General features: G+C 54.3%; 1 protein-coding gene and 1 long non-coding RNA gene across 8 annotated transcripts in view; one reads left to right on the plus strand and one right to left on the minus strand.

Moving 5' to 3' along the window:
• Positions 1–2,606: 2,606 nt before the first annotated feature.
• On the minus strand, positions 2,607–3,838 carry LOC140685633 (uncharacterized). Its single transcript, XR_012058884.1, has 2 exons — positions 3,642–3,838; positions 2,607–2,935 (listed from the first exon to the last, which is right to left on the minus strand). It is a non-coding gene; the product is annotated as an uncharacterized lncRNA (long non-coding RNA).
• A 92-nt stretch (positions 3,839–3,930) lies between these two features.
• The window catches only part of LOC140685632 (dynactin subunit 1-like), a 28,760-nt gene continuing 9,601 nt past the window's right edge, over positions 3,931–23,089 (plus strand). For 2 of the 7 annotated variants that reach the window (XM_072937496.1, XM_072937501.1), the window contains exons 1-7: positions 4,642–4,781; positions 16,229–16,474; positions 16,778–16,856; positions 17,050–17,084; positions 20,051–20,068; positions 21,476–21,496; positions 22,723–22,914. In XM_072937496.1, the coding sequence (XP_072793597.1) occupies positions 16,247–16,474; positions 16,778–16,856; positions 17,050–17,084; positions 20,051–20,068; positions 21,476–21,496; positions 22,723–22,914 (573 nt within the window). In that variant the 5' untranslated portion in view covers positions 4,642–4,781; positions 16,229–16,246. Of the gene's footprint in view, positions 4,058–4,641; positions 4,782–5,138; positions 5,482–16,228; positions 16,475–16,777; positions 16,857–17,049; positions 17,085–20,050; positions 20,069–21,475; positions 21,497–22,722; positions 22,915–23,089 lie in introns of those variants that run through there. The other 5 variants (XM_072937497.1, XM_072937503.1, XM_072937498.1 and 2 more) reach the window with 5 other exon arrangements.

A 23,089-nucleotide genomic window follows, 5' to 3' on the forward strand; every position in this document is an offset into this window, starting at 1 on the left:
ACAGGACTAGGCATACAGAAGGTGCTCAATGCTGAATCACAAGGCTTCTGGGAGAGGGCGGTGTGCTGAGTGGCCCCCAAGGTCTGCTATGGATATTCAGTGAGAGGAGGACATGGCCCGCTGCCCCTCCGCTGGCCCAGCTCACACAACATTGTAAAATGATTATAAATCAATAAAAAATGTTAAAAAAATTAAATTTTACAATTTTTTGGTGTCACTCTTATTAGGAAGAATACAGTGACTTCACAGGCCTCTCTGAGGAGCCCTACCTCTCTTCTCTATCAGTTTAGCAGTTTGATCTCCTGGTGTGATTTTCACTTCATGTGCTTTCTTCCCTGTGTACACAGTCTTAGCCCATGTCCACAGATGATATTTCCTCCTTAGTCTGAGAAAAACGAATCCCCCCATAGACACTTATTCAGTGACTGAATGTGGGTGACGCTACTCTAGAATGGTGACCACCTCCCCTTAGGGAACCCTTCCCTTTTTTTCATCGGAGTTTAATTGACAAAACAAATAAATGGCTTAAAACAGAGAAGTTTCACTAGCAGGTAAACTCTCCTGCCTTTCATAGGCCTTCTGATGATTTAAAGCCCACAGAACTGTTAATGTTTTCTATAACTGTATAAATTCTATGTATGAATTAACCCAATTGCTGATCCTTTCAAACCTAGGGCCAACCTATGATAACATGGGTCAGTATCTGTAATTCCTATGATTACTTTTCTTTACTATTTTTATAAACTTTTGTCTCCCAAGATCTACTGGCTAGATTTTATCAGGTTCAGTGTGTTCTTAGAAGGTGTTAATACGTAAAATCCTGGAAATTAACAGCAATAAGCTTTCAAAGACATTTCTGTTGGAATTTATTTATTTATTTAATTTGTATCTGGTGGCATTTGAGGGCTGAAACCCACACAAGGCAGGAGAGGAATGCAGACAGGAGGACTTGTATCTATGCAGAAACTTCTGGACTGCAGACAACTAATGACAGCATCTTGGGGAGAGTGGCTGCCCACCGAAGAGGACCTGGAGAAAGAAAATATCATGAGAACATTCATGAGAGTAGAAAGGAGTCCGAGATGTGGGGAACTGCTGGGCAGCACTAACTCCCTTGCAGCTGGTGACCAGGAACATTGACTGGCACTGAGGCTGGTGCTGAGACCCTTGTCCCCTTCCCACATGAGTGTCAGCGAGCTTGCCTGCAGCCCGGGGAAGTGTGGGCTGGCTGGCCGCTACTCCACTGAGACCCACTCACTCCCCTCCCCATATTCCCTAACTCCTGTCGTAGGCCTAGAAGCTGGCGAGAGACAGAAGGCTCACTCCTTCCTTCCCCTGGGGCTCACTCCTGTGGACAGAAGCTGGCTCTGGCAGGGCCTGGGTAGCAAGGACTGTGGACAGAAGCTGGCTCTGGCAGGGCCTGGGTAGCAAGGACTGCCACAAGGGAGGTCTTGAGAACTCTGTGGCTGAGGAACGCAGCTGGACCCCGGGCAGTCACGATGCATGGCCATTGGGTTGGTCTGAGCGCGGACTGAGGCTTATAATCCGGAAGTCCCCCTGATGTGGGGGTCAGGTGGCAAGAAGGACAGAGAAAGACAAAACCAAGGGGGGTTCGGGGGGGCCAGGGCCCAAGAGCTTATGACTGTCCACTTACTTGTAGGTGCCCTCAAGTTGGAAGCCACTCTCTTTATCAGCTCTCTCTTTTACTCAGAATCATTTAAGCATTATTATACACTTACAAGTACATATATATTTTTATATACATGGAATAGGTAACTGAGGACAATTGCTTACTGGACAATTATTTTCTAGAAGAGTGAAGTATGGAAAATAACAGATCAGTTTACAAGATAAAAACTATACATGGACATAAAGGGTGAATATAGGTTTTCATAATCAAAAACAGTAACTTCACCCCTCTCTTCCTGCCCAGGTGTTCACCATAGGGCAAAAAAGATCAATAAAGGACAGGGCTGCAGGGCGCTGTTTCCTAGACTGTCGGGGAGAGAAAGGATGGGAAACCAACAGGCACTTTGGTACATTGGCTACAGTGCCTTCCTGTGTCTGTGACAGCCCCAAAGCCCTGTGTGGTTCTGCCTCTGTCTGTCTGTCTGTCTATGTATCTATCTAATGGAGGAGGAGTGTAGTCTGTCTATCTCCTGTAGGAGGAGGAGGAGCTTAGTGCGTCTGTCTATTTTTCTATCAAATGCGGGCGGAAGAGAAGTCTAGTATGTCTGTCTATTTGTCTCTGTCTGTCTATCTAAAGGAGGAGTTGTTTGGTGTGTCTATCTACCTAATTGAGGAGGAGAAGGAGGCTAGTGCATTTGTCTATCTATGTTTCAGGCACAGCAAGTCAGGGCAGAGGACAGACACCCACACTCAGACACAGCGAGTCGGGAAAGAGGAAGAACACACCCCACACTGAGACACAGCGCATCAGGGAAAGATGACCAGGACACCCCACACTCAGACACGGCGAGGCAGGGACAGAGGATAGAGACCCCCGACCCTCTGACACTCTGTCCTGGGAAGGTCCCACAGAGTCCCACTCATTTCAAAAGGACTTACCCAAAATATATAAAGAATTTATACAAATCACAAAAAAATGACACAAAATTATGTTTTTTTAATGAGCAGATTTGAAGAGGCACCTCATAGCAGAAGATACTCAAATGACCAATTAACTTCTGGAAGCCAAAATGGGAAACCAGTGCAGATGGAAGAATGATTAACATTAAAAAGACTGAAAATTGAAAAAAAAAAAAAAAAGAAGAAATGGGGGAGTAAGACTATATATTCATATTTGCCAAGTGAGAAACCAGTAACAAGGGTTACGTGCGGTGTGCAAGGAATGGATGGGAAGAGGGGTGAAGAGAGGTTTCTCAGTGCACAGTCTTCATGTTCTTTTGATTTTTGAATCACGCCAATGCATTTTCTATCAAGAATAAGAACAAGACATATTTAGAAGATGAAATAGGGACAAAAGGGGCAGTGATGGATATGTTGCCCCGTTCCCCCTTTCTACCATTAACTCCCCACCTCCACCCCACCAACAACTTCATGGATCTCTCAGGTTGTGTTTCAATCTGAAGTTAACTGGGATAAACCTAACCCTCCAATAGCTCTCTCTTTACATGGATTCACTTAATATTCCTAACAACCTAATCATGTAGATTTCATCATTAACATCCTCATTTTTCAAAAGAGCAGAGGCTGTGAGAGGTAAAGTCACCGACTTAAGATCTCATGCAGCCAGGAAATCGAATTCGAACCCATTGTCTATCAAATCCTGGCTCTCCCAATATCTTTGTACAAATATCTTTGAACACTTGTTCTATTCTTTTTTTCACCTCTTTTGTTTACATCATTAGAAGTGGGTGCACTGAGTCAAGGAACTTGCACTTTTAATGTTTTCTTTTCTTTTAATTAAAGAATGCCAAAATGTCATTATGTAAATTTCCATTATTTTACATTTCCACCATAAGGGCGTGAGAATGCCTGTATCCTCATACGATGGGCAATACAGAGCAGCAGCAAAATTTAATCTTCTCCTTAAGCTACCTGACGAAATACGGTTTATCACTATTGTTTTCATTAGCTGCTTAGCACTGAAAAGCTCAGCGACCCTCTGGGGGACCCACCTACCCAACGCAAGGGAGCCCCCCGGCGCCTCTGCGCCGTCCGCGCCCGCCTGGGGAGCGCGCCGGCCGCCGCGCGCCGCCCTCCTCTGGGCCTAATCGGGTTCCCAGGCGCAGTGCGCACGCGCGCGCTTCGCCCCAGGTGTCCAGCTTTGTGCCTGATCGCTGTCTCCACGGCCGCGTCCAGGGGCAGCTTTTAACCCGGGCTGGTCTTCGGGGAAGAGCAGCGTGTCCCCCGGACCCAGCGCGCCTCTGGGCCTCAGCGGCGAGAGGGCCCGGGGCGGGGGGCCTGCGGGTGTCGGGCGGCGCGTCGGGCAGCCCACGCGGGCGGGGCGGGCCCGCCGCTCGGGCCTGGGCGTCGGTCGCCGGCGGGGCCGGAGCCCGGCGCGGAGCCCGGCGCGGAGCCCCTGGCAGGACAGGTAGGGAGGCGGCGACGCTGGCAACCGTCTCCTCCCCACCCCGTGTCGGCGAGGCTCCCGGCGGTGCACTGGGGGCTTGGCGCGCGGCGGGGCGCGGCCGGGAGCCGGGGCCGCGGGGCGGGGGCGGCGGGGGTGGGCGCCCGCCGGGGTCTGGGCCGGTCCCACCCGCCCGAGCTCCCTAGCCTGGCGGTGTTCTCCCGGGGTCAGAGTGCTTGTGCCTCCAGTTCTTCCGAAACTGCCAGGGTTCCTCTCCATTCGTGGGAGCGTCCGAGGCATCCCTGAACCCATTTCGAGCTACAGGTTTCCTGGGGCGCATAGTTGAGAAGTTGTGTCAAACGGGAAAAAAAAAAAAAACCAAAACAACATAACAAAAAAACAGCCCAAATAGAGGATTCAAGCTTGGGGGCCTGGATGTGCGTTTAGTGTGTCTGTTTCCTACTTACTCCTGGGCCCCGCCTTACCTGGAAGGATGACCCTTGGGAAGTCGTCTTGCGCATTCTCCCAAAAAATCACTCAGACAAGGAACTCTGCTGTCGTTAAAGAGGCGGTGACGTGGAAACTTGCCTTCATTTTTACAGTGAGCAGAGCAGCACGCCCATATTGACGACTTACGAATGCAGTGTGCTTAAGGTCCTGAGAGTCGAGGAGCTCTGAGGTGGAGACTGACACTACCTGACGCACTGCCAAAGCCCAAGCCACGGGAAGTTGAGGATAGTAGTTGACGGTAACTGTTTTCAAAAGGCGTTTTGTGCTCAAATATGTTTAGAAACTTCATGATTAGAGTTTTCTCTGCTGTAGAATGTTTCAGTTTTCAATATGCTAATGATACTTACCTTGAACTTCCCACTGGAAGTAAACAGTATGCAGAGTTTCCCAGATTTGAATGGAAAATACTGTTTTTCTTGGGCACTGTTTCCGTTTAACATATGAAACCGTTTGGGAAATGGAGTTCCAGCATCGGAAACTCAAGGTTTGGAAGGGTGTGGTGTAGGTCAGTGCTTTTTGAACTTCAGTGGCGCGTGCATCTGGCCGAGGGGAGGGGGGGGTTTCTTGTTCATTAAAATACAGATTTGGTTCCCAGGTGACGCTGAAGCTGCTGGTCCGTGGACCACACACTTTGAGCAGCAAGGATGTGGATCACTGGATTGAAGGAGACCGTGCTCTGCGCCCTGCTCTCCACAGCAAACTGGGCTGCTTCTGAGTGATCGCTTCCCTGTCCAGGCCTATAAAATAGCAGACTGGACTAGAAGATCTCTAAGATTCCTTTCAGATCTAACATGCTGTGATTCTAGTCTGGTTACCCCTGTGACAGTTGAGTAAACTATCCTTGCCCAGTGGCCAGTCTGGACTTGCACATTTCTAATAGTGGGGAAATTACTGCATGTATATAAGGCATCCATCCCGTTTCATCTTGGAATCTCTCAGTAAGGAACTTTTTCGTTTTGTTGAAATACATCTCTGCAGCTTCCATACTTTTGGTCCTAGGTTATCTGTTAGAATTCAACAGAAAAGGAAAATGCAATCCTCATTTAAATAGGTGACTTAAAGTGTGAGATGACGGTGTTTCTCCCTAGTTTCCCCAGAGTGCATTGTCCTTTACTCTTCCATGATGTTGTTCCAGATCCCTCTCTTAAATTTAGTCCTTCTGCAGTGTGGTGTAGTGGGGCTGTAGCTGGACTTTGAAGGGTGGGTGGGGCTTGCAAAACTGGGGAAAGCATCCTGAGCAGCAGACGGTGGTGCAGAGATGATACTGCACTTGTCAGATCCAGGATTGTTTGATTAAAGCAAGAAATGGTAAGATTTCTTACAGTGAGATTGTAAGGTTACTTACAATGAAAGACTTTGGGCAAAGCAGTATTTTAGAGTGTGTGGTTGTCTTACTATGGTGGGCAATGTGGTTGGAAATGGAGAAGCAGCAAGGCAGGGGGCCAGGTCTATTTCATCGATCAGCGAAGAGGACTTATGTTGATGGTAACAGTAATGCCTTATATTTATGTGTGAGATTTTATAGATTACAGAAGGCAGTCTTTCTTGGGAGGTGGGCAGAGCAGCTGTGACCCCATTTTGTAGAGGAGGCACCAAAGAGGGTAGATGATTTGCCTTAATTTGCAAAGCTATTGAGTGGCTGACCAAAGTGAAGACAGTGGTGATGGAGGAGGAAGGAAGGATGCGGGAGAAATACCGAGGAAGAAGTGATAAGTTGGGCCTGATTGACCAGGAGGGTACAAAGGAAAAGAAGTGGTCAGGGAGGAGTCAGACTAGTTGGGAAAATCGTAAGGCAGAATTGCCAGCTGCTGTGGGTTGCACTCTGCCGGCTGTCCCATTCGCTGGTGGCCACCTGGAGTTACAGGTTGGGAGGGACCGCGGTGGAGGACTCCCTGGGTGTTCAGCCTGCCTACAGCCGGGGGTGCTGTGGGGGGCTGGGGCTCTCTGTCCCACACCAAGGGCGTGGAAACTGGACCCTCAGTGTCCCCTGAGGAGGTGAGCGCTGAGCAGTTACCTGATTCAAATCTTAGGGTCCTTGCCATCCTGGAGACACTGAATTTGGTTTTATATAATTTTTCTTTAGAGGTTCTGGCTAGTCCTGGTCGCCCTTGGCTGATGGGCAGATGGGCTGTCCAGTCTGACCTCCCCGCATGCCTGCTTGTCTGAGGGCGTCACTGAAGCAGCGACTGGGCCCTTGTCCCTCCCAGAGCCTCACTGAAGCTCTTTTCCAAGAAGATCTGCACTTCTCCTACGGCCTCGCGGTCTCCCTGTGCTCCTTTGACCCTGGATGCGTGTGAACTTGAGTTTTAGTGTCGCTACCACCTTCCAGTCCCTGGCGCTGTCCCTGCATTTGTGGTTTCTTAGGTGCCTCTGTGGGGACGACGGAGCGACATGTGCGGGACTTCATGTCCCTCACGGCATCTCTGGGAAGCCTGTCAGAGCCAGCCTGTGCCCCAGAGCCTGGCGCGGTGCACGTCCAGGCTTCTGTTCAGCATCGAGGGCTGTCTGTGCTCAGTGCTTAGGAGACTGCGATGAGTAAAATCTGTCTGCCCTGGAAGAATTGATGATAAGTGAGACAACGTTTTAAATAAACTGTGATACTGTAGTGGAGATATTTCCAAAGCGCTACGGGAGGGCAGAGTGGGGAGTGACTAGCCCCATGTGGAGACATCAAAGGAATCTTTGGGAAAGAGGTGATAACTGAGTCGAGCCTTGAAGATGAAGAGAGAATGGACCTGGTGACGCTTGCAACATTTGCAGAAGCCTAAGGGGGGTGGATTCAGGTGGCTGGAATATAAGAGAACTTTGGGATCAAAGGAGAGGCGATTGATGAGACTAGATTCATAAGGAGGCCAGGTTTTTAACGGCCTGTAGTTTATGCTAAGATTCAGTTTTGTGGGAGGGAAGCCACTGGAGGTTTTCAGGCAGGGAGGTGATGTGATTGTATTTTGGGAAGCCAGTTGTGGAACTAGGCTGAAAGGGGAGAGTCTGGATCAGGGACGCCAGGAAACTCTTGTAGTAACCTAGGCTTGGCTGGAGGCTGAGTTAAAGATTAGGTCAGTGGGGGTGGGAAGGAGGGGACGAGTCAGAGAGACTGCAGAGACAGAGTTAACCTGACGCAATGACTAGTTGTTGAGAACAGGAGCCTGAGTTGTTGAGGATGACTTGGATTTCTATTTTGGGTGGATGGTGGTGCCAGTGGTAAAGGGGGAATATAGAAGAGGAATTTTTTTTCTCTTTTTTCTTTGGGGGGGTAATTGGGTTTATTTATTTTTGTATTTGGAGGAGGGACTGGGGATTGAACCTAGGACCTCCTGCATGTTAAGCATGCACTCTACCGCTGGAGCTATACCCTCGCCTCTAGAAGAGGAGTGTTTCTGAGGGGGGAAGATAGCACGTGTTTTGGATCATGTTGAATTTGGGGGCTCTTTGGCACTTAGCAGACAGGTGGAAATGTGGGTCTGGTTCAGAGGGGAGTCTGTGCCCTGGGGGTGGCAGGTGGAAGTGGTAGTCGGTGCTGTTGGAATGGATGAGCCCAGCCACGCTCATTGAAGGCTGAGGATGCTAGTGGAGAGGAGAGGGACTGGTGGGCAATGTGTGACAGAATGTCATCCAGGGGGCGACAGAGGAAGAAGCTGCAGGAGGAGAATCAGCAGCCTGTTACTATGGGAGGTCAGGCAGGAGGAGCTTGGAAGATGCACCTTGAGACTGGGCAGTGAGGAGAGTGTGGTCACCGGGCGCTTTTTATGTCTTTTAGCGTGAGCAGCCTCATTGGAGTCATGAGGACGGGAGCCAGGTGGATTGAAGAGTGGACAGGAAGTGAGGATGCGGAAGATGCACTCACTTTGAGGTTTTTGGCGGGGAAGGAAGGAAGGAAGGGAGATGGTGGCAGCTCGTGGAGGAGTAGCAGAGACTAGAGACAGATTTTCCTGGACTAGAAGCCTTGAGCATGGGTTATCTGATGATGTGTAAGAGCCAGTAGGGAGGTGGCATTTGAAGGCACAGAGGAAAAGGTGATGGCTGAATCAGGCCCTTAGAGGAAGGGGGAGGGTTGCCTCTGAAAAGAAGGGGACATCGTTTCTTTGAAGAGCAATGACAGAAGAAAGGAAGGAACGTGGGGAGAAAGAGGCGGTGATGGATACATCTAAAATTGCAAAGGAATTCTCACCTAATAGGCTCAGTTTTCCTTCTCAGCAAGTTTACCTGCTGAGCGGTGGGGACCCTGGTGGGGGCTCGAGCAGGAAAGGGACTTGAAAGTGGGGAGGGAGGCTTGAAACAGCTACCCAGAGAGGAGAGGGGATGAGCGCAGACCCGAGACGGGCTCCGGGAACGCTGATTCCCTCCGAACTTGAACCCTGCACTGTAGCCTTCTCTTTCCTCTTCCTGATCGTAATCGTGGCTGGCAGTTAGTAAGTGCTTGACAGCAGGCACTCTTCTGAGTGCTTCCCAGGCATTTTCCCGTGATTCTGACAACAATCCTGTTAGAAGGGTGTTGCTATTATCCCTGTTTTTCAGAAGAGGGAATTGAGAGGATGACTTACGCTTAGTGGTGCTTACGTCCGATGAGTCTCTGAGCTCTGCAGAAACGACATTCCTTCCACTGAGGCCTCAGAGAAAGGCAGAAATCTAATCCCAACTTCCAGTTTCTGGACCTTGAGGGGCTGCAGTTTAGGGCTGCTGAGGAGAGCATGTTACCAGGCCAGTCTGTGGGTGTGATGGTGGCCTGGGTGAGCAGGGTGGTGGGGTCAGGTGGTGGCCTGGGTGAGCAGGGTGGCGGGGTCAGGTGGTGGCCTGGGTGAGCAGGGTGGCGGGGTCAGGTGGTGGCCTGGATGAGCAGGGTGGTGGGGTCAGCGTTGCTTCTGTATTTTCACAGCTACGTAGGGACCTCTGAAATCCTTGTGTGGTTTCCCAGCAACCTGACTAGAAAGACAAGTGACAGATAATGACTTGTTAGGCTGAGAAAATAATTTTTTCTGCCAGCTATGGGACAGGGCAGACTCATAACCTTATATAATAGCATAGATTATTAATATTCACCTTTTATGTTTTCGCCATTGGTGTGATAGGTAGAATTTGTAGGTAAGGCGCACACCTGGCTTGAGCAGAAGGGGAGAATGGTGAGATGGCATGGGTGGAAAATGTACTTACCTCCTCCTGCTGCAGCCGCTGGAGCATCATTTCTGTGTCCTTCCTCTTGAGGTTGCCATGGATACGCCTTTGCATGGTGGCTTGAAGAGACTGATTTCCATGATGATCAGATGATGACGTGGATTTAAAAAGAGAAAGGACAGAATGCCCTGCTTCTGCGGAGTGGCCCGTGAGCTGCCCCGACTGCCCCGAGGTGGCCGTGGCTTTGTTGGCTGCTTTGCTTTTGCTGAAGTTGTGAAATGGTGCATCTCTCTCTTTAGGGCGCAGGCTCAGGGTTCCCTGTCTGCAGGGTCCTAGTGCCAGGGACTTGCTGGTTGCTTCATGGGGAGGAAGCCTCAGGAACTGCATAGGCAGTTGAGGAGGACTCCTGCCAGCTCTGGGAGGGTTGCAGTTCCTGCATACAGGGCTGCCTGCGCTCAAGGGCCTGTTGCCTTCCTGCAAAAGCTCCTTCATTGAGGAAAAGGAGTAGCTTTCCTTCCTGGCTCTTGGAGGTCTGGGCCCTGTGGAGGTGGACCTGGCAATTAGTGGGTACTCCTGGGGGGAGGGGGTACCGTGGGAGGGCGTAGCCCTGTATTCAGATTAGGAGTGGGCTGCAGATATTTCTGGGGATAATGGGGAGCTGGAGAGGTAAGGGAAGTCCATGTAGGGTCTGAGTTCTGTCTGTACGAGACCTGCAAGGCAGGTGCTGGAACAGGACCTGGGAACCAAGGGCTCTGTGTGTGTCTTCTCTGGGTTCCTGGGCACACCTGGCATCCAGCCTTCCGAGCTTCCAGTCCCTGAGTGTCTGCTCCCCTCTCCTTTCCTCACTCCTGGGGGACTCACGTGCACGCTTATCCCTTCCCTATTGGTGCCTTTAGAGATGTACACCTTCACCCTAGTTTTAAGAAAATCTGTGTCTTGCTGATTAGCATTGTGTTTCATTTTATCTCTTCGCAACCGAATCAGAATACCCAGCGCCTGTGCAGTTCAGTTCAAGTTCAAGTGTGTGGTCCCTGCTTTCAGACTGCCTGGATTTCAGACCTCTACGAGTGGGATCTGAGAAAGCAAATAGCTGGGTTATCCCAGGATCAAGGTTAAGTGAGGTGAAGCAAGAGGAAGTCAAGGGCTCCAGGGTTGCCGGGTACCAGTTAGAGCAAGAAACGGTGCAAGAGGGGCTGGTCCTCCTTACCCGTTGCGCCTCGATTCCCGATAATCCGCCGGTTTTCCTGTCATTTCTGAAACGTGCTCCGAGACCGCTGGTAACCTGTTTACCACACAGAGACTTTTCCCTCCTCTCTTCCCATTTTCCTAGACCTTGTAGCAGTATTCAGTACCACTGAGGAGGAAACCAGAAGTCAGGGGCTATCTGTCTTCCGGCTGAGGGAACGTGTGACGAGGGGTGGGGCCCGGCGGTGCTGTTGCAGGGCCGCCTCCCTCCCTGTGCAGCTTAGTCAGATGTGCCCCCGCCGGTGACCGGCCCTGAGGCTTGGGTGAGGCGTCTGGCCTCTGAGACTCAGTTCCGTCGCCTGTGGGACGCAGGTAGTGGGACCGGTGTTGTCCGCATCACAGGTTCACTTTGGAAGGAGGTCGTGAGATGCATGTGTTAGTGGTCACGGTTACAGCTGCCCCGGAGAAGACGCTAAGGACAAGATGATTATCTCTCTGCTAACATGCTCAGTTTCCAATTCTGTTATCAATCATTCTTCCATTCCTCCTGCTAGAAAACGCCCAAGTTTTACTCATTCCTTCACTTCCTCATGCATTCATTCACCCACCCATTTATGCATGAAACATGTGTTTCTACCGTTACCAGCGTCCCCTCTCAGTAATGAGAAGACCATGTCTGTAATTTGTTGAGCACGTACTCTGTGGTAGGCGCTGTGCTAAGTACTCCGGTCTTATTTATTTAATCCTCACAACATCCCTGTGAGGTCGGCTTTACTTCCCCCTTTTTTGTCAGATGGGGTAACTGGAGCTCTGAAAATCCCTCCCCCGGAGTTGATGTGCAGGTGAGGAGCTAGGAGAAGCAGGGCTGTATCCAGGTCTGTCACCTTCAGAGCCCGGACAGGCTCACCGCTGCTTTCCCCGTGTCTGATAAAACGTGGGGCTTTCTCCGGGCTCTTTTGTACTGTCCCTGAATTGGTCCATTTCCTCTTCTCTGTCTCCGTCTCTCTCTCTCATGAACCGGGTTTAGACCGTCCTCACCCCTTGCTCTGTTGCCGCGGCCTCTGTCCTGCGCGTCCCTGTCTTCAACAAGTCGCTCCCGCCTCTGCTCCGTCTCGTTCTCTGCCACCTGCTGATCCTCCTCAAGGAGCTTTCATCATGCCAGTCTCCTGCTCAGGGGGCTCTGGCTCCCCGCTGTTACCGGAGCCAGTTCATCTCTGGCGGGTGTTAAACTCCCTGACTGTCCATACTTACCTTCTGATACAGCTCAGTGTCGATGTGCTAAGTCATTCAAGAAATGTTTGACTCCCTGCACTGAGAGTGATGAGAGCGTGGAGAGGACAGGTTGTGGGCTCTGCTTTGAAAGGCTCCTAGCTTGATAGGAGAACTCATCTAGAATTCTTCACTTCAGCCCAGCCAGTCATCTTTCATTTTCCCCAGGCAAGCAGAGTCCTGTGTTGCTACTCACACCGCGCCCACAGTTTGCAGTGTCGCAGGCCTTCCTGCTCCACAGAGCCATGGAAGCAACTCGTAATTCAAGGCCTAGTCGGGTCCCCCTTTTCTTTCCAGCTCACCTTCCTCTTCTCTGTAATTCCTTGTAATGTTTATTGTCTAGGCATTTTATTTAAGACCTATTTGCCATTTATTATCCGGTGAGGTAGCTCTTTGTACTCCAACAGCCTCTGCACGTGTCACAGAGCACTTTTACGTACGTTCTCTTATTTGAGCCTCACAACGTACGGCAGGTGGTGTTCGCATTTTCACAGGGGAAGAAACGGCCTGCGCGGAGTTAGGTGGCTGCATATGCTTGTGTGGCTAGTGAGTTGTGCTGTGGTTCTTCGATCTGAGCCCTTTTGAACCTTGGAAGGTTGTGTGGCCCCGAAGAAGAGCGCGAATTTGGGAACCTAGAAGCATGTAACCCAGTGAGCAGACTGGAAAGCCCAGAGGGGTCTGGTTCAGGCTTTGCTTGCGCTTTTGGCTTCACGTCTTGCCTTCTGTGTAGCTTCAGGGAAGTTGCTCAGGTCTCTAAGCCTCAGCTTCTTTGTCAGCACTGGTCCCGGCCTGCCTCTCTGTGGGGTGATGGAGATGTCCAAATCTGAGGATAACGTTACCAGCTCCCTGGCTTTGAGCACTTACTCTGCACTGTCCGAAATGTTTTCCATGGATTATCTCAGCTAATCCTCGCAACAGCTCTCAGAAATGTTCTCTGCTTGTTCCCAACTAACAGGTGAGGAAATTGAGGCCCAGAGATAGGAAGTGACTGGACCGAGTTTATGTAGCTACCATATGCTGAAGCCAGGAATTGAACAGAAGCAGCCCCCGTCTAGAACCGTAACTGTGGTGCTAAACAAGTCTTCTTGAAGGTCCTCTGTAGACTGTAAAGTGCTGTGCTCCTGCGGAAGCCCAGGCTGCAGGGAGCTGCGTGGCCCTGCCCACCCGTGTAATGGGGATAGAGAAGGGAGGGGACAACATGGAGCTTTAGCAGGGGAGGAGAAGAATGGTTTCTTAGGGAGTCTGGCCAGGATTGGAGATGTGGAGAGGGGTTTGGGAGCCGTGTATCTGGCCGTTGGCTATCACTCTACTGTTAGGCTCTCTGGCCTGCCTTAGCAAGAGGGTGGAATGGAGGAAGACCCTGCTCGGCCAGTGAAGCCCAGTGCGGACAAGACAGGTACTTCCAGGCCCAGGGCATCTACATCCACGCTGCGCCCAGTGAAGCCAGAGGTCAGCGCCCTGGACAACCCTGTTGGCTACTTCGGGGCAGGGACCCTGAACTGCTGGCTTACAGCCCATGCTAGATGGGTACATGAGTGCAGTGGTCTGGGTCACAGAGCCCTCTGGAGACCTCTCGCTAGGCTGTATCATCCTATTAAATTAAACATTTTAAATGATAAAAGGAACCCATGGTTATTTTTAAATACATTTTGTGCAATATAGAAAATCAGCTTTTTCATGGTTTCTGTTCAGGAGATGCCTGGGCAGCAAGGCCAGGAGCGCAGGGCGCAGGGGCCAGTGCTGAGGGGGCTGCGGTACGTGACTTGCTGTGTGTGTGGGTGTGACGTTGCCGCCATTGCTGCCCTTCCTTTGCTGTGTATTGGGCAGGGGTCCTGGCTCCTCTGGCCCAGGGTACGATTGAAATCCAGACCCTAGTCACGTGGGTCTGACCCGGAGGCCAGAAGTTAGAAGGGGAGGGAGGAAGGAGAGTGAGATACCCTGTTCTGGCTGAGTGCAGGCCCTACTTTGAAGTGCCACTTGATGCGTGTGGGTCTGCTGAGGTCTCGGATCCTGGGGGCGGGGGTGGGGGTGGCAGGGATGGTGAGAGCGTGCAGACTAGGGGGACCGCCAGGGCTGTGCTCCCGGCTCTAGGACGGTGGGCCCAGCCCCACATTCCCTGTCCCTCTTGTCCTGGCCCAGGTGGAGCAGGGGGGCATTAGGACCCAGAGGCCAGCGCGGCTCCTGACAAGTCTAGAGCAGCACTAGCGCAGAGTGAGACTCATCAGCTGGCAGCAGGACTCCTGTGTCTGGGTTCAGGAATCCTCCGGCAGCAGAGGCTCTGGCTGCTCAGCCCCCATCTCTGTCCCCATCCCTCCCCCAGAGGGCCACCCAGTGAGGTCCATGGACTGGGGAGGGCCATGCCTGCCGGCTCCTGTGCTTGTCCATGAGGGCCCGGAGCCCTGACCCTCCTGCCTAGCTTTCTGCCTTTTCTCTCTGTCGCTGGCCACCTGGGGGAGGGGGTGGAGGCCAGGGGAGCAACATGGCCCAGAGCAAGAGGCATGTGTACAGCCGGGTAAGTGGCCCTGATCTGGGAGGGCCCTGGAGAAGGCCTGGGTGCCTGTGGACATTGCTGTGGGGGCTGGGAGACAGGCTGGGGCCACTCGCAGCCCCGCTGGTGCTGGACCGCACAGGCTGCCCTTCCCAGCGCTGGGCCCTCGGTGGTTACTGGCAAGGCCTGACTGCTGACTCTGATCGGAGCTCGGGCCAGAGGTTCCTGCGGGTGGCCAGACCGTCCTGGGGATTCCGAGTGGGGTCGGTGGGCTGGAATGGCCTTGCAGTGAAGCCTTTCTTTCGAGCAGCTTTGTTATGTGTCACTTGCTCTTCCGCTCTTCTGGCCGAGGCTGAATCCGGAGTGTCCACCCAGTGTGTCCACCCGGGTCTGGGAGGCTGGTTAGGGTTAGGAGGTTGGGGAGAGTCTCTGAGTTTGAGGCCAGCCCTGATGTTACGGTCAGTTTCTTTTATTGTCGGGTCCATGAGAGCCACTCTGCTGTCTCAGGTATGATTTGGGGTCCCGGAGCCCCTGGGAATGTTAGCCTCAGCTTCCCAGATGAGCTCTTTGGGGGAGAGCGCTGGGGAGTGACTGGCTCTGGCCAGGTTCCCTTATGTAGCCAAGTGGGGCGCCAGAAGGGAACCCTGTGGCGTCTTCAGGGCCATGCTGTCACTTCATGCCTCATTCACCTGTTTGCAAGGCCCCTGGTTCTTGGAGCTGGTATTGCTAAAAATGGCTTAGGTGTGATTTTCTTCTAAACCCTGGGCCTGTTTGGGACCTAATTTCACGTTGTCCTGTCATCACGGATGTGTCAGAAGCTGAGAGGTTCCCAAGGACAGCGTTCAGTCAGTCCTGCGCTTTGTCCATCCGAGGGGTGATAAGGCATCCGTTTGGACCAGTGGGCGGAGTCTGGGGACAGACCTGAGGTACCTGCCTTACCTGGCCTTCATTTTTGTTTTCATAGCAGCAACCCGAGTGAAGACTCTCCAGAGCTGTGGGTAGAGAGTTGGTAGCACAGGCTCAGGCCGGGAAGAAGGGAGTCAAATGGCTGAGTGGGCTCCCTGAGGCGTCCGGGAGTGTGACGGCAGGGGGGTGGGGGTGGGGAGTCAGCCCAGGTAGGAGTGGTGGTGACCTAAGGGCTAGAAGGGGGGCAGTTGTGTGCCTCTGAAAGGGAGAGGCCTTAGAGAGCCACCTGAGCCTCAGGGAAGACAGGCAGCAGGGGGGAGGGGAGCAGGGTGCTGTGGGGTCGCTCACGGACTCGCCTGGCCCACGAGTCAGGGCACTGTGCTGTGGGGAGCCTGGGCTAAACCACGTCATTTGCTTGAGCAGTTCCCCTCCTGGGGGCGGTGTTCCTGAGGGAGCAGCCATGTGGGGTGACACTTACACATCTATCAGTGAATTCTGATTTATTGTTAAATTTAAGTATAAACTTAAAAAAATTTCTGGCAGATTCCAGAGGAGTCTAGAGAAATTTTAGAACACATCACTGACATTTGTCAAAGGGGAATTTGACAGGGGGGACTTCACCGTGAGAAACGGGGTCCAGGCCAGGGTCCTGACTGGGGCCTTTCTCACCATCAGGATGACACCTCTGACCTGAGGCTTTTAACCCCGCACGTTTGCGTGTCTTTCAGACTCCCAGTGGCAGCAGAATGAGCGCGGAGGCAAGCGCCCGGCCCCTGCGAGTGGGCTCCCGTGTGGAGGTGATTGGAAAAGGCCACCGGGGCACCGTGGCCTATGTTGGAGCCACACTCTTTGCCACTGGCAAATGGGTAGGCGTGATCCTGGATGAAGCAAAGGGCAAGAATGATGGAACTGTCCAAGGCAGAAAGTACTTCACTTGTGATGAAGGACATGGCATCTTTGTGCGCCAGTCCCAGGTACTCACCTCCTTTGTGTGTGTGTGTGTGTGTGTGTGTGTGTGTGTACACGTGTGCATGAACACACGTGGGCATGGACCCATGCTCTGTTGCATGCGCAGCTGCTGTGCTGGGGCTCTCGAGTCCTGGGTATGAGCTTAAGTCTCTGGGTGGGAGAGTGGGAGGTAGTGGGGGAGGGAAGACTGAGAGCCATCCTTAGGGAGGCTGCCCTGTACCCCAGGCTTGCTTAGGACCTGGGCAGGGGCCCCTGTTCCGTCCACCCATCCGTGATCTGGCTATAGTGAGTCTGTTCTGTGGCCTCAGATCCAGGTGTTTGAAGATGGAGCAGACACTACTTCCCCAGAGACACCCGATTCTTCTGCCTCGAAGGTCCTCAGGAGAGGTGAGCACCACCTACTTGCGTTGCTCCTCACACCCGCGAGTCCCCAGGACTTCTCCCCCGAGCAGGGGCCGAGGTGGATCCTGAGATTTTCCGTCAGTGCTGTATGGCCTTGTTACACCCTGCCTGCCCGGCCGCGGTGCTCTGTGCCCCTGTGCCTCAGTGCACACACTTTGTTTCTGTTTGCATTCTGCAGAGGGAGCTGACTCAAACGCAAAGACCAGCAAACCAGTAAGTGGTTGGGGGTGGGCGTGGGGAGCAATAGGGAGAAAGCGGGAAAGGAGGAAGAGGGGAGGGAGACCCCATCCTAGGCAGGGAGAAGCAGTAGGTGAGTAGACGGAGTTAGCCTTCCAGCCTCCATTCTCCCTGCGAAGGACGCTTTCTGGGTGTGAGTTGCTGCCTTAGCGCTAGAGGCGGTAGCAGAGCAAAGCTGTTAGGGCCCAGAAGTTCTGGATCCATTGGAACTGAGGCTCAGGGGCATAAGGAGGCCAGGTCTGACTCTAGTAGTGTCAGCTTCCTGCCTTTTGGTCCCCAAGGCTGCCGACACCTGAGGGGGGTAGGGTAGGGGGAAGGTAGGGACTGGAGGAGTAAGGCGCGCTCGTATTCACAGGTGAATGGAAGGGAGCCGGGCCCTCTGCCACCTGTTGTAGGCTGTGTGCGGAGGGCCCGCTGTAGCTCCCCTCTGCTGCTCTGTCCAGGGTGTGTGAGGTGGGGCTCCAGGCTCTCCAGCTTCCCTGGGCCAGGTAGTGGGCCTCCTGGAAGCTGATCCTTGAGAGACCCCTCTTCTCACTTAACCCTGGACTTGACAGTGATCTGACTCCGCCCACACCTGTGTGTGCCTGAATTGGTCCTAACACCTGTACCCAGGATGTCTGGCCAGCCAGCACCATGTGACCTTCACTCTGTTCTCTAACTCTGCCCTTTCCTACTCCTCATGCAGCGGGGACTGAAGGCTAAGAAGGTGGTGTGTTTACTGTTTGTGCCTGGGTGGGTGAGGGCCATGAGCCCCCTCCCCAGCTGTCCTGCATGTCCTTGGGCTGCTGCATGCCTGTGTGTGCGTGTGTGTGTGCCCTTGGGACTGGGGTGGCCAGAGGACATGGCAGCCTGGCTTTCAGAATTCCTTTGAGGGGTGCAGGGTCCTCAGGCTCAGTGTCCAGGCCCAGGTTGCACTGACTGGGGGTGATTCTCACCCGTCCTCATACCCCTGCCCCTGCCTCCGGACTTGTAGTCAGAGATGCCAAGCATTTGACCGGAAACAGCAGCTGCATGGAGTAGAGCGTTTACTGGGTTGCAGTGGCTTCTCACTTAGCCTGAGCTGAGGGGTAGTGGCAGGGGAGACCGGGGGTTCGGGAGTGGGGGACTTACGAAGTGAGGAGGTTGGGTCAGGAGGCAGGCGGTCAGGGAACAGAGCACAGGGGGAGCAGTCCTGAGTTCAGAAGCCTGCGCTGTGCCTGCCTCGTCCATCCGCTGGGGCTGAGCTGCCCGCCTCCCCTGGCCCGCAGCCTTCCGCCAGCCAGCATCAGAGTGTGGCTCAGCCGTGCCGCTCCTGGGGCTCTGTCCTAAGTCGCTGCCATGACCACTTCTTCACACCAGCCCCTGCCCTGGGGGCTGTCCCCAGGCTGTCCCCCCTGCATGTGCCTGTCTGACCTGTATGCCCTGTGGTGTGTGTGTGTTTCTGTGGTTTCCTCGTCGCCAGCCTGTTTCTGGCCCTTCTGACCTTGCATGGGGAGCTGCTAGGTTGAGGCAGTGGGGTGGGGAGGAGACGAATTTTGACGTCTGTTTGGTGGCGGGTCCTCACTTGGGAGTCTTGCCTTGGAGGAGACAATATGCTGGGGTCCTGGCTCAGGACGGAACAGGGATGTAAGAAGGAAAATACCGCCCTTAAGGATGCTGGACCTGCTGCGGACACTTGGCTTTTCCCCTTGATTGTTGTCTCCTGGCTGCGGCTCCCATCTTACCGCAGGCCCCCCGAAGAGAGCAGAGCAGGGAGCTGCAGTCTGGGGTCTGTGGAGGAGTTCTGGCCGCAGTCCCACCTGGCCCTGGGTGGGGCCTGAGCCGTGCCCAAATCTCGGGGTTTTGGCAGCTGCCTGGGGAGATGTGGCAAAGCCCGGCCTAGGCTCCCTTGCTGCGCCTTGGCTCCCGGTGGGTGCAGAGTGCCAGTCAAGTAGTCCAGGCCCCCACTCGGTCTCCCTCCACAGTGCTTCTCTCACAGGGAGCAGGGAGCTGCACCAGAACAAAAAAAGAGCTTTTAAAGGGGGAGGGCGGGAGAGAAACCAGACATCTCTGCAAGGTGCGCAGCCCTTTCTAGAAGCCCGTTATAGACAGACGCAGCCCTGCCTACAACCAGGGGAGAGTTGGGAGAGGAGCCAGACACTGTCATTAGCGCTGCCGCTGCCCAGATGGAATGTTCCCCAGGGTTTCATATGTGCCCTGCAGAGCTGGTGTCATCACAGGAGAGGTGCTCTGGGCGCCCGCACCTCCTGAGCCACCATTAGGGTGTTGTCTGTGTGTATGAGACAGAAATGGAGATGATGGGGTTGTGGGCAGAGGGGAGTGAGGGCATGAGAGAGGCTGATGAAGCAGCGAGGCCCGGTGTCCCTGTCCAGTGATACCCCTGGTCCCAGAGAGGTCATCGCAGAAATGGGATGGCCCCCAGCCCAATTTCTTGGAGCAAATTCTTGGGGATGGGGTCTCGGGAAGGGGAGGGAGGAGCCAGAACCAGTTCTTTGGAGGAGGAAGCAGGGCGGGTTCAGGGGAGGACTTTGTCCAGTCATGAGGAGGAGGAGGAGCCAGCAGAGCCTGGCGGTTGCTAGGTGACCGAGGAGCAGTGACTCCACCCACAGTGGAGAAGAGGAGGGTGGGTGCATGACGTCAGGCGGAGCTGGTGCTGCGGCCACTGAGGCTGCCATCAGCCTAAGCTGGCGAACTAGGCCGGGTGCCTGCCGGAGCCTGGCTGTCCCCACCGCACACCTGTGGGGGCTTCTGCATCTGAGCTGCAGCCCTTGGCCAGCGGGGGAGCTGCCGGGCCGGGAAGCTGAGGCTGCATTGTTGGGATTTGATGCACTAATCTCCTGTCTCCGCCGCCTTTCCCTCTGTTCGGTCTCTTTCCCTCCCTCCCTCCCTCCCTCCTTCCCTCCGTCTGTCCTTCCTCTGTTTCCTCTCCTGGCTCTCTTTGGTTTTCTGCAATGATGAGACAGGCACCGACAGCCCGAAAGGTACTCTTGCTCGCTCTGGTCCTGCTGCCGGGTTGGCAGCATGATGGTGGCAGCAGGCTGCTGGGGTGGGGGTGGGGGCTGGTTGCCTTCCTCCGTCTACCTGGTCGGGGGAGGAGGACAGGGATGCAGGTGGGGGCAGGGAGGGGCGTGTGTCGCTGCCGTGCCCCACGCCCTGGGCGTCTGCTCCGTGACCTGCCTCCTTTTGGCTCTGAATCTCTGTTCCGGGCCTTGTACCCAGTGACCTCGCAGGCTTGGGCTTCACGCATCTTTTGCTGTGAACTGGCTCTGGGAGCGATTCCTGTGAGAGGATCTGGGGAAGCAGGTCCACATGTTCATGCCTCTAGCAGGCATGCCTCACCCGACCGACCGTTGCTAGAATGACCCTTGGTTGCACTGCCAGCATCCCACCCTCGCTGGGGTTTGTACCAAGGGCCTCTGCCTAGAGTAGCTTTTGACACACAGCTATGGAGGGTCACCCAAGGTAGTAGAGGGCAGGGTTAGTCTCCTGGGGAGACCTAGAAGCAGGGCCCAAGGCAAATCTTGTTTTTGCCAGATCTGTGAGACTCTGGGTGGCAAGAACACCATTTGGGTGTTGGAGTTAATCATCTGTTTCCCACTTTGCAGTGACCTGAGGGGTTTCTGGCTTTGGCTCCGGGCAGTGGTTTCCCAGCGCTGCTGCCCGCCCCCACCTCCTTTCTTGCAGGCGGATGGGGTTACTTTGCTGAGCTCTGAGCTTCTGGCTAATGCAATATTCATGGTGCTGACACCTGAGCCCTCTGCCCTGGGCTGGGGACTGCTGCGGGAACTGGTCCTGGGGAGGGGGTTGGGGTGCGGGAGGACAGCCTCGCTCCTCTGCCTTGGGGACTTGATCTCCCTCTGCAGGTTCCTGTCCCTCACTTCTGGGTTCATATCATCCCTCACGTCACATGGGATTTCTAGGGAGTCCTCTGTGGAGTCTGGCACTGGAAGAAAGGGGCTGACCTGGGCAGGTCCTTGGGGGTGGCGGGCGGGTGGGGCTCTGGGCTGGAGCGGGAGAAGGTGTTGCAGAAGGCTGGTCTCTGGAGACCTTCTCTGCCAGCTGCTGCCCTTGGTCTCCTGTGGTTCAGCCTAGGAGATGGGGACTTCTGGGGTTTCCAGGGTGTCTGAAGCGGTGAGGCCTGCAAGGGTAGGACAGAAGCGGGGAAAGGAGCCAGTGGGGAATCGGAGTTCTGAGTCCCTGGAGTAGGACCCGGAGATTCACTGGAGGAAGGGGATGGGGTGGGGAGGGAGGGAGCGGGGGGACCGCTAGCCGTGGCCTCATTCCTGTTGCTGCTCCTGCTCTCACTGCTGTCCCTTTTGCTGTCTGTCTGTCTTCCATTGTCCTTTCTTTCCTGACTACTTCTCCTCTGGCTCCTGTTGCCTGTCCAGACCACAACTCGGCGGCCCAAGGTGAGAAAAAGCAGGCCTCTGTACAAGCCACTGCTGAGTGTACACACACATTTTAGGCGTGTGCGTGTGAGTGGGCATGTGTACGGGCAAGTGAAAGTTGGTCACAGTGCATCCTGGCTTGTCTTTTCAGGGGAGTGAGGGGACCGAGGGTAATGACAGGCCCCTCCTGAGAAAATGACTCTTGGCTCTCAGAGGGGGTAGCTTGAATGCAGAAGAGAAATCAGAGTGGTTGTGGTTAATCCAGGCAGGCTTTCTCGAAGAAGGGCATTTTGACCAGCTTTTGGGTGGGTGTTTGGGGGGCAGGGGGATTGGAAGAGAGGTGAAAAAGAACTTGGCTGTGTCAGTGTCAGGGAATAAGGAGGTGGGTGTGTCTGTGAAAGGCTTTGGGTGGCGGGGGGCAGTCTGGCTAGCACGCAGTCTCTGCGTGTCAGCCCAGCTGGAGAGCCTCGAGGCTCAGCCCTGCGAGGAAGAGCGCGGGCAGGCCTGCCTGCTCGGGGCCTCACCCCACGGGGCCGGGGGAGCGTCCTCTGATTAGAGCCCCTGTGTGTTGGGAGAGGGAGGTGACAGGTGGGTTGACTGTACTGACCTTGTTTTGGGGGGAGCCAAGGATTGCAACTTTTACCCTCGCCCTTTTACCTGCAGGCTCCCCTGAGGTAGACCAAGGGAAGGAGAGTCAGCTTCATTTAAAGAGCGGGGAGGGCCTCGCAGGGGTGGGGAGCCTCGCACCCCCACTTGTAGCCCAGCCGTCGTTGGGAACGTGAACGTTAGAGATCAGCCTGTTCTTTCTCTCTGGGAAGGACATTGAGGCACTTTTCCCCCTGGGGGAGGAGGGCACAGGCCCAGAGCAACGATAGGATAGTGTTAAGAAGTCGCTAGAATGATCACAAGTGGGTCACAGAGGGGAGGTCCGGGAGTGAGGGATTCTGCCCCAAGGGGATAGTGCCAGAGCTGGGAGGAACGTGAGGTCACTGCCAAGGGAGGAGCCTTATAATCTTATGTCTCCTTCCATCCCTTCCTCTCCTGCCCCCTCGCCCCGGTCCTGTGTCACTATCTCTGACTGTTTCATTTTCCCTCTGCCCTCCGCTCTCTCTGTTCTCATTGTGCTTTGATACTCTCTGCCTTTATCCTCCTCTGTCTCTTCTCTCACCATATCTCATATTCCGTCTCTCTCTCTTTACCACCCCTGTTCCCTGCTCTTTCTGGTCTGCCCCTACCCTCTCCGATAGCCCACCCGCCCAGCCAGTTCCGGGGCGGCCGGGGCCAGTAGCTCCCTGGGCCCCTCCGGATCAGCATCCGCAGGCGAGCTGAGCAGCAGCGAGCCCAGCACCCCGGCCCAGACCCCGCTCGCGGCCCCCATCATCCCCACGCCGGCCCTCACCTCTCCCGGAGCAGCCCCCCCGCTTCCTTCCCCCTCTAAGGTAAGGACTGGGGTCAGTGTGAAGAAGAACCAAGACACAAAGGGGCCTGTCACCCTGGCAGGAGCTTAGACGTTTCCCAGGGCTGGGGGAGGCCCAGAACTTGGGTCAGAAGGGTGGGGACAGCACATAGGCCTCCCGTCACTGACCAAGCTCCCCTTTCCTCTCTGCCCTTCTC

This window comes from Vicugna pacos, chromosome 15 (assembly GCF_048564905.1).
Source record: "Vicugna pacos chromosome 15, VicPac4, whole genome shotgun sequence".
Classification (NCBI taxonomy): Eukaryota; Metazoa; Chordata; class Mammalia; order Artiodactyla; family Camelidae; genus Vicugna; species Vicugna pacos.